General features: G+C 34.5%; 1 protein-coding gene across 11 annotated transcripts; it reads left to right on the forward strand.

Annotated features, from left to right (window-relative positions):
* The first annotated feature begins 5,956 nt into the window (after window positions 1-5,956).
* Window positions 5,957-9,369, forward strand: LOC147515370 (uncharacterized). Of its 11 annotated transcripts, XR_015210356.1 has the most exons (6): window positions 5,975-6,140; window positions 6,229-6,291; window positions 6,721-6,818; window positions 7,673-8,407; window positions 8,616-9,018; window positions 9,114-9,369. XR_015210356.1 is itself a non-coding variant. In XM_086587168.1 (4 exons), exons 3-4 carry the CDS (start codon window positions 6,780-6,782, stop codon window positions 8,904-8,906), a joined length of 330 nt encoding a protein of 109 aa, XP_086443294.1. In that variant the 5' UTR covers window positions 5,962-6,140; window positions 6,229-6,291; window positions 6,721-6,779; the 3' UTR covers window positions 8,907-9,369. The 11 variants fall into 11 exon arrangements, 2 of the variants coding, with proteins under 2 accessions (XP_086443294.1, XP_086443285.1); XR_015210348.1 differs by having other exon boundaries at window positions 5,957-6,140; window positions 8,616-9,369; XR_015210354.1 differs by having other exon boundaries at window positions 5,982-6,140; window positions 6,229-6,356; window positions 7,172-8,407; window positions 8,616-9,369.
* The last annotated feature ends 1,320 nt before the right edge of the window (window positions 9,370-10,689 follow it).

Consider the following 10,689-nt stretch of genomic DNA (forward strand, 5'->3'; position numbering starts at 1 on the left):
AAGTGAGTTGTAGTTGTAAGAACACATGACTCATTACTATTCTTTTTAAATGCAGATCTCACTCATGGATGGTGTGCTGGAGTTGAACTTAACTCAATCGAAGGAGAAGATAAGGTTTAGACTTTCAGTAGATAGATTATATGATGGGTTTTCTGGCTAGCGACATCCTCACCATTTTTTGAGACCCTAACAACTTCGCTCCTTTCAATTCACCGATGGATAAACTAAGAAAGCTAGCCTTTAACTCAAAGATTCTTATAGCTGGAATTTTATGCAAACAAATGGGTGGATATTGGAAATCATGTTATTGTGCATTGTTTGTGGGCTTTCTAAAGCTACTAACAGTTGAGATGATAGCTATCTTATCACAAATCAAAGATGAGATGTTTTACTAACTCTCATGAACTGTGGTTTTGTTGATATAGGTTTTAAATAACCTGCCAAGGACGTCCGACGCAACATCAACTCATCAAGTAAGAGCAAGCAAATAAACAATTGTTCGTCGCATAAATGAACGCGCAATGAAGGTAATTTTATTGGTGCTTTCTCAAGAAATTGCATAAATGAATTTAAGTAGTCAATCCTATGACATGTGATACTCAACCAAAATAGAGTAGAATAAACCTATCTGGTACACATGACATATATTGAAAGATTAATCTTTTCTAAGACATAGAAACAATAATAATTATAATGAAAAAAAAAGGGGGCTATCAAAATCAATTAAGCTATGTGCATATACGTGTTGGTGAAGAACATGAATTATGCTATCTAGAACAAATAAATACTTCATTGAATACCAATAGCATGGATATGTTATAGTAAATAAAACTACTAATATTGATACCAGGTAGGACTAACACTTTTAGGTACAAATGGAAGAAATTTGTATACTGAACAAACTGAAGCCATATAATACATGCATGAATACTACTGTTTTAAGATGAGTTGTATAGTTGTTACTCATAAAGGGGTGTTGAAGTAGAATTGGCACCTGTGTAATAAAAAACCATTAATATTGAGTAGTGGAAAATGCTCCCAAGAAGCCACGTCATCGCCTTTTTTTTTCCTCAAAAGTGGACACCTCATCTTTTTTGGCCAAAAACAATGGTTCGCCCAAAAAAAAGGAAATCCACGCCCTTTTTCCCTCTTTTCAATTGTTCGGCATTCTAACTTTCTAACCCTATAAAAACTCATGCCCAAAAAATCAAAAGGAAAACAAAACAGAAGCTCTCAGCAATAGGAACAGATAACTTAGGATTTACACCATGAGTTTTATAGTTGGTTAAATCGAACAACAATCAGTTGCAGAACTACAGAGACTTGCAAAGTGGTGGACTCAAAGTTGGAGCAAACTGTTTTATAGTTTTTTCTGTTTTATAGCTGATTTACATTGGCCTTCTTCCTCTCAGTTCCTTTTCTGGTACATCTTCTCCTCATCTCTGCAAATCAGGTATATATGTCTCATCTTTTTCATTTTTGTTGGTAGATTTTCTCCTCTTTTTAGTTTACGCGGGCATTAAGTTTATCAATGGTTTGAACAAAAAAGAATGTAAAGTATCATTGAATTCTCTTGGATTTATTTTTGGGTTCTTTTGTCAATGATATTTGATTGTTTCAATGGGTTATTTGTCTATTTATCATCTTCAATTCACTGTTGGAACTAATTGGTTCTCTAACCTACAAGAAAACTAGGTGTTTATGTGCTATGAAGCACGTTAATTTGGTTCCTGATGATCTTAAGTTTGCTCAATGTATCAAGCTATTTGGATGATCACTTACATCATATCCTTCTATTGTATGTCTACTGAGTTTTATGTTAGACAAAAGGTCATGTGTTGACTATTATGATTAAACTATGAAAGTTGTTTTCAATTTCGGAAACCAACCAATCCTTTACATCTTCTTTGGAAGATGAAATCAACAAGGAGGGGTTAAGCTTAAAGGGCCAACAAATTCAATGCTTTCTCCTCTTCTTAGCAATTTTTATCAGTTCATTATAGCTTATTAAATACCAACATGAATTAGTTTTGTGAAGATATCTATGACTGTCGCAAATGAATTGTATATTATTTAATTAATAGATTATTGGGGAGATGTATCTTGAATTGGTTAAAGGTGTTTAATATGTCTTTATCTTAGTATCTCCTTACAATTTGACAAATCAATATTCTTTGTGTATCAGCAAGATGTATGAAAAGCATGTTAACGTATATGCCTTCTGGAATGCACACAGGTGATAAAAATTGGTTTAGATGAGAAAATCAAGCAATGGGTAACTTTTATATTTCAATAAATAACTTACTATACTTTAAGGAATTTTTCTTTCTTGAATGTATGAGAAGTTTTGTAATTTATTTGGTTTAGTTTGATGCAGGAAGTGTCCAACAAAACTCTTGGTTTTGGGTTTTTGAATCTCGAGAAAGAGATTGCTCCGTCTGCAATGGTATGAAATAATGACTTTTGCCAAGTTTTAGAAGTACTTGGAGCTATTTTGATTACTTAGAGTCTATGGAGTTGGGTCTATGTCACAGCCCGAATTTCTAAACAATAAGTGAATATTTGAAATATAAATATCTCAAACATCACTAGGTTCACTTGTTTAAAAACCCAGACTATGACGGAGGATACTACACATACAAACCCTAATAGCCATGTCATAACAGAAACAACTTAAATTAAAATAATCCCAATAATTATCTGCCATTGCTTTATTAAGATATCATCCGTCCAAATAAAATATCAACCAAACTCTCATAAATAAAATTTCCTCACTACCATGTTCTCATGCCATGCAAAAGGTAAACTACGTTATTACATTCTTCCAATAAAGAATCAGACCTAAACGAAAACTAACGGACTGCTCCAGGCACGAATCTCAATCACACGCCGCGGTTCCACTGCCTTCCACCTATGTTCCCAAGAACTAACACACCCACGTTGCCAAAACAAAGCAAACATGGGTCAGCAAAATAAAATTTGCTGGTATGAGTAGACTAACTACATATAAACATTTCAAACTTTACTTATCCAACTAACACTTTAAATCTATTATAACCTAATCATTCTCAGCTTGGAAGACAGGTAGTTCCGTCATCTCAACCGGCATAGTTTCTTCCCAAGCAAAACTTTCATTTTATTAACTTCCATTTTATTAAATCATTCTAATAACTCCTTTTAATATCTAAATAATTGAATTACACTTACCGATATCCGCCCAGATAAGGGTAGGGACCGCTCCCCTCGCACAAAATATTATTAAGTCCTACCCTCCTGCAAAAGAAAGTTAGAACTTGTATATATAACATATGTAGATATTCTATATGTATTCAAAGGTAAACCCAAGCACACTCGTATAAACAAATCCATTTCTCTTATCAATTAATCAATTACTTTTCTTATACACCCACCCTTTAGTACCTACTCTACGATTTGCACTCCACACATTTGCCAAATCACACATTCCTGTGTGCCTCTCTCCCACCAAATACCACAATATCATAGCCATCTCTGGGCTTTCATACACATATTTCACAGCCTCTTTGGGCACAAAAACTCAGGTCATTCATGACACATTCAATGAATACCTTAGGTCATTCCCGCCACATTCAAAGAATACCTATCATATCACTAACGGGCCATTCATGGCACATTCAATGAATGCCCTGGGTCATTCCTGCCACATTCAAAGAATACCCAATCCTACATTCCCGTACACTCAAGGAATTCAACTAACCCGCAAGGCGAATACCTTAGTTCCTCTTTAGGGCAGTCCAAACCATCTGGTCATTCATGACACATTCAATGAATACCCTTATATAACGCTAACGGGCCATTTATGGCACATTCAATAAATGCCCACCTAACATATGACTTCATCAGTCATAAACTAAATTCTAAAACTTGAGGCGTGGAGAGTTCTAAAAGGGTGCGGTAAATTTTGTTTACGCATTGTTGAAATTTATTGTATATATTATTTCAGAGAACGAAGGAATATCATGATTCAAGTATTTTTGGTTTACGCGTTATTAATTTCATGGATGTATAAGTGTCCTAACGTTGTGTATCGTAAAAGACTGAAAAATCACAAAGCAGTAAATACACGTACACAAGTATATTTATAAAGGTCTTAGCCTAAGTCAAACATGCTAATAGTCCTAGACTTATCCTAATAGACCGAATCATAATTTTAGGAAAAAGTCAAATTTTTGGGTCAACTGGTCAAAGTCAAAGTCCACTCTGGTCAACAGTCAAAGTCAGAGTCCACTTTGGTCAACAGTCAATATTGGTCAACCTAGCCTAAACTCCAAAAACCCAAAAGCCCAAAGCACTAGGGCCCATAGTCTAACTTAAGTCAAAAATAAAAAATCAAAAAGTTAAAGCCTAAGCCCAACCCACGATTTTCGGGCCCAATCCCAAATCAGACTTTACTGTTCATCTTCTTCACTCTTCTCCTCCACCACCAAAGACCCAATTTCCGCCACCACCATCTCCCTTCTCCCTCATATCGGTTTGACTTCTTTTGAAAAACCAAACCACTTAAATAAACGCCAAAACCTCAACTCTTGAATTTAACATCTCGCCCCAAAACTAGATCGAGATGAAATCCGCGCCATTAATGCCATTTCCAAGCTTTTCCTAAGCTTTAATAGCACCTATTAACAGCACCCATCCCAATCACAGTTTGATAATTCAACAGCATACACCACACAACAACAAAACAGTTCGAATAGTTTACTGGAGGATGGGCGTGCCGCCATTAATGGCTGCTTGGAGCTTTCCACAAAGACTCACAAAACTCCCTACCTAATCTACACTCAATCCCTCGCGACAATCAATTCGCATACAACCCAAAACAACTACCATACAAATTCAATACCACAATAAAAGAGTTCAAACGAAATCCTAGACGATTTCTGCTGTTGGGCATACACCGCCATTAACAGCACACAAAACTTTTCCAATACCATTTCATAGTCTCGCAAATCAATATGATTAACATGTTTATCAATCCGACAGAAAACAACAACGGAAGAATATACAGAACAAAAATACTAAGTGGAAAACTAAGTTTTTCTTCGTACCATAAAACTGTAAAACTCAAGGTGAGGTGAAATAGAAAAAAAATATGACTACTACTCATCGTTTTAAAACCGAGCAGACTTCCCAAGAGCTAAAAACCCGAAAGCCCAATGTCATGTCCGTAAACCGGGACGATATTTCTTGTTCAAACCCCCCTCTTTTTTTCTTTTTTTTTCTCTCAGTAAAATTCTCCTTTTTTTCTAAAACTCTCGTTTTGTTTTTCCCTAAAAACTCTACGTGAGAAACTCTATTTTCTAGTTTTTAAAAACTTCTCAAAAATAAGGATAACTCTTATCTAGTTATTTACAGGCTGTTATCCGTAACTACTGGATATCCTATATCTATTTTATCTATTACATTATTATTATTATTATTATTATTATTATTATTATTATCTTTATTATTATTAGGAAAAATAAAATAAAAGACGGGGTGTTATAGTCTAACTGAGTATCTTTGTACTGTTAAGGCAATGCTCAATGATATAGCTAAGATTCATGGTAGCATACCATATTTGTGGTGGAAAAGGTCCAAGTGCGGAGGTGTTAGTGAGAGAAGTGAGCACAATGCCTTAAAACAAATGTGAGTTATATATGTCCTTAAAGTTGGTGTAAGCTACATGTGTTCACTTTTAACATTTAGAATAGATATTATGAGGTGTAGCCACAAGGTTATACTTCATATTTTGTTTTATTTAATTTTCTGCAAAATGAATTTGATCGGAGGAATACCATCATCTCTTGCTACTTTGAATGACATGTATGACTTTGCTCAATGACATTGGTCAATCTAAATGTTGTAATTTATTTAGTGTTTTTCTTATGTATGCTATCTTAGTTAAATAAAATAAATAAAGAGAAGTTAAAGTAGAACTGAACTAACGGACCAGAAAAGACAGTGTAATATGTTGAGGTTGACCTTGACTGAGTGTAGGCAGATCCTGAAAATTTACGTTGAGAACTCCTTCGATGCGCAAACCCCCACTTGCCGAAATAGTTAATCGTTTGCCATCGACTAGGTTTTACAATCTAATTCCATTTTGATTCCAACCACTCTAGGTATTTGAACATAAAACCCATTTGAAATAATTCATTTCTCAGTAAAGAATGAATTGATTTACTGAGTTTTTTTTTTTTTTTTGAACAGTTTTCTCTGATGAAAGCCCAAGCTCGATCCGAGTCACTTTGATGTGTTGATTATCAATATGTGGTACGTTGTTCAATATATATATATATATATATATTGAACAACTATTCTATTGCATTATTGTTTTGGTACAATTGATTTTTGATTCATTGAGTGTTTTAGAAAGCAAGTGGGCTGTTGAAAGTTCATCCAATTACTTAGAGATCTATAGTTATGAATTTAATACCAACATGCAAAAAAAGGTGTTATCTTATTTTCTGTTAAAGCTATTGAAACAACAAATGGTTAGTTAGTTATTACAATGATGTTTAGCTTATAGTGATTGTTTCCACTATGTCCAATGCTCCAAAAGCAACAGAAGTCGCTTGCGTGTAGGCTCTAATTGCTTATTTAATTTTTATGTTTTTGGTTTTGTTTTGGTTATCATTTTATCGAAACTTATCAATCAAGTTGCAAGCAGTGCAAACAAATGAGCTTTCTGAAATTTTATAGGAACCATGAAGTAATGATGATGTTGGTAAGATTGGACTCTGTAGGATCTGCAATCAAAGATGAACCATTCAACTATGGTGAAAGCCGAATCGAATGAGGTGAGCTTTGAGGGTCTGGTTTCTAATTTTTCTTATTTGGGCTCATTGTTTTTGGAGTCATGTATTGATGTCATAATTCATGTCGTTCGAACCTCAAATGTTGTGGCAACTCCTGAACCCAAGTTGGAAGGACCAAAAGTATCCCACTATTTTAGTCAATGGGATTGTGATTTTATTAGGCGTACTTTTATATTCTTTTTGCGTTTTTTTGTCATAGTTTGGAATTGTATTGCTAAGTCATTGATGGTATCAACACATTAATTTACCCGATATGTAAGACCGATAAAACTATTAACCCGTGATTCTGATTATTGGATGAGAAAATATAAATTTAACATATTACAGTATATTAGGTGGTTGATCCAAGGATGCTTTGCAAGGAGGCATTACAAATCCTTACTAAGGATGCTTTGCAATTTGTTGCTGACTTGCAACATGAGTTCTGGAATCACATAAAGTATAATTTAAATAGCCTGAAGAATTTTTTGAATTGTATTTCATTAAAATCGCTACTGATTTTCACAAAATATTCAAAATTCATGATGAATTGTATATTGGATTAGCTATTGATGCCCAAACTATGTAAGTTTGTTATCTGAAGTTATGGGGTCTGAAGTTTGTTGGGCTTTTGTTATTTTAGGGTTCATGATGAGTTTTGTGCTTTTTTTGGTAGCATATTGTTTTTAATAATTAAGTTTTATTTTCTTTTCACAACATTATGTTAAAATGTATGTGTTGATGGCACTCAACAATGGTGTTTTTAAGGTTTTGATTGTGTTAGATAAGGTGGCGTTGTATAATAGTGTACTTGCAATTAGTCATATTATGCATGGTTGTTTACTTTGTTTGGTTAGTGGTTGATTGTTGGCATCAAGCTATGGCAAGTGGATCGTGCGAGGTCATCCAATAGAGACTGGTCTTCACTTTTGAGATTATGTAAAAGGGAAGCTCAGATTGGTGATATATATGTTGCTTTCATATGTGCTTCAGTGGATGCAATATGGAAAGAGAAAAATGCGAGGAGGTTCAAGAATAATTCAAAACCCGCGGTAGTGGTGTTGGGTAGAATAATCAGAGAAATGAGAGTTTATGTCCATATTCAGATCAGTGCTCTTCAAGATACCCTGAGAGTATAAGTTTATGTCAGTCAATAGGTATTCAGGTACAATTCAAAGCTAAAGAAAGAAAATGGTGCCAATGACACCCACCAATTGGTCCAATACTTAAACTGAATACATATGGGGTGTTAAATGATCTAGATACAGGGTATAGAGGAGTGATACGTGATGGGCAGAACAACGATCAAAGCATATTCAGGTTTTGGGGGGGGATGCAATCGGTAATATTTCAAGAACTCAAGGCAATTGAGATAGGACTGATAAGATGTCACGAGTTAGAAGTACAAGACATTGAAGTGGAATCAGATTCTCTATGGGCAATCCAGACTATCAAGAACGTGAATATTGTATGAGCAGCTTTGAGGTTAATACAGGTGGGGGTCTGCCTAACCCTAGCTTACTTTTTTTTTTTTAAAAAGTGGATCGTGCGCAGGTACATGTCGATGATCAAGGAATTAGCATTCGGATGAGGTATTGAATGTTTTTTTTTACCAAATTAGCTCTGTAGATATATTTGTTGTGATGCCTTGGGTTGTCTTCAATTTTATGAACCGAGTAAGTGTTTGATCGCCTAAATGAGTTCGTCAGTGAGAGTAGTGGATGTACGATAACTTTTATCCAATTGTGTTGTAGTACCTTATCAGTTGGGGATAATTAATGTGTTCTGTATGTGCTGCAGATACCATTGCAGGCTGAAGAGAACAAGCTCATCTCAAAGTTCTTTTCGAAGAAGAAAGTTGATAGTGAACAACAATCAACTTCACAAATTGTAAGTTCATCAAAAGAATATGTTGATGAAGATCCAGAAGTGTTAGAGGGAAAAACGTCTTCAACTGATTTTGAAGAACCTAACGAAAGTTCTGATGCTGGTATTTCTCTTATAAATCATAATGAAGCTGAATGGTGTGGAACCAAACGAGATTATGAGTCAATGTCTGACCTGAAGCCATATATATGCCAACAACACTGAGAAGCTATGCACAAGCCAAGTAAAGAAGAAAGGCAAGCTGAAGAGTACAGAAGATAAGCAATAGACACTGCTTTCTTTCTTTGGAAGAAACAACTAAATGAAGCCTTGACATGTAAACGGATGTATATATAGTAGATAAAGTTAATGGAAGATGTTTTTTTTTGCTGTATCAAGTCAGCCAAAGAGTAACCTTTATTTCTTTGGCAGGTTTGAGTTCTTGGACTTTTTGAACTACTCGACTACTGGGTGATGTTCAATCTCCGAAAAGTTGGTGCTGAATTTTGCTTTGCGTCTCTGTATTGTCCTATATAGCAGTTATGTGAGGGCATGCTCTGTTTAGCTTGGAGCAGCCAACTCAACCAATTAGCATGGCTAGAGTGCGCTGAGAATATTGTACACTGTCATGAGTGGCCTTAAATGCCCAATATGAGAATATATCAAGTGACAACATTATATTTCCTAATTTTGAATAGTAGAAATCCAAGAGTTCAGCATTTTGTGCCATTGTTTACACTTTGCTCCATATACCAAAAAATTTACTCACTTATTATTAACAGGCTAATTTTTCTCTAGTCTGTATGGTGGATAACCCATTGAGCCTTCCGAGTTTGGTCGCAAAACTACAAAAGTGTGTGTCTGTAAAGAGCCTCCAGGTCACGTTTAATCCTTTAGTAGTAACTACTAAACCATACTAAACCATACTGGAAGTACGACTTTGAACAAGAGCTAAAGTTTTGGGTAGGTTTGGAGTGTTGAGTCAATTACTTTAGGATGCTGCCAAAATTACTCATCTTTTATAGTTACTCCTGCTAAAAATTGAAAAGTTTGAATATGAGTATGACTCCCCTACTCTTGATGCGCACTCTTATTGAAATATACACTCGTCAATGGAGAAAATTCACTTTGATAATGAAACAGTCTGAGCCAGTTACTCACCAACCTCAGGTTCATTTGGAAGGGTAATGCAAACTTCCCCTATTGTAATGCAAACTTGGTTTGTTTAGAAGAAATTTTTTCCCTCTTGCATATTTTTTCTGAATTTGTAGCTGATGCACTTTATAAATTCTTTATTGTGCATGAGTTGTGAGCAACAATACCCTCTTATTATGAATATCATAATATGTTAAAGGCACGTTACATATGTTACCAAGTGAAATGAGTTTACATTAAGCTCAATCTATCTTGGTGAGAAGTATTGTTGCTATCTCATTGTTGTGGAGTTAAGTTCAATTTGAGCATCTTCTTGAGTTTACCACATGCTTCGGTGATATCGCTAAGAGCTATTCTTTTTGTTGATGCAATGATTTTTAAGGTTGGCATCTTTTTGTTCCTTCTATGCATATATGATTTCATAACGTTTTAGCACTTATATACTTTCAACTTCGACTTTTTGTATATATGTCTTCTTATCTATTGCTTTATTTTAGATTTACTTTGTTTTTTCCCAATCCATTATTATATATATATAAGTGTTTCTGGGTAGTGTTAGTATTAAAATTGGCACATTTCATTCCTTCAAGCATATGGTATGCAGATGGAGAAACCATTGTGCGCAATAAATATAATTCAGTTATCGCTTAAACATATGGTATGTTTTGAGAGTTTTATTCTTTGATTGTTGCGTTATAATAGTTTATATAAATGAAAATGATAAGGATTATTGTTTAGGACAATAATAACCAAAAAATAGAAATACAACCCTTCAAAAAAAATTAGAAAAACATAAATCCTTCAAACAAAACAAAATATACATATATTATAAGCAATGAATCATTAGATATCA

The sequence above is a fragment of the Coptis chinensis genome, chromosome 2 (assembly GCF_015680905.1).
Source record: "Coptis chinensis isolate HL-2020 chromosome 2, ASM1568090v1, whole genome shotgun sequence".
NCBI lineage: Eukaryota > Viridiplantae > Streptophyta > Magnoliopsida > Ranunculales > Ranunculaceae > Coptis > Coptis chinensis.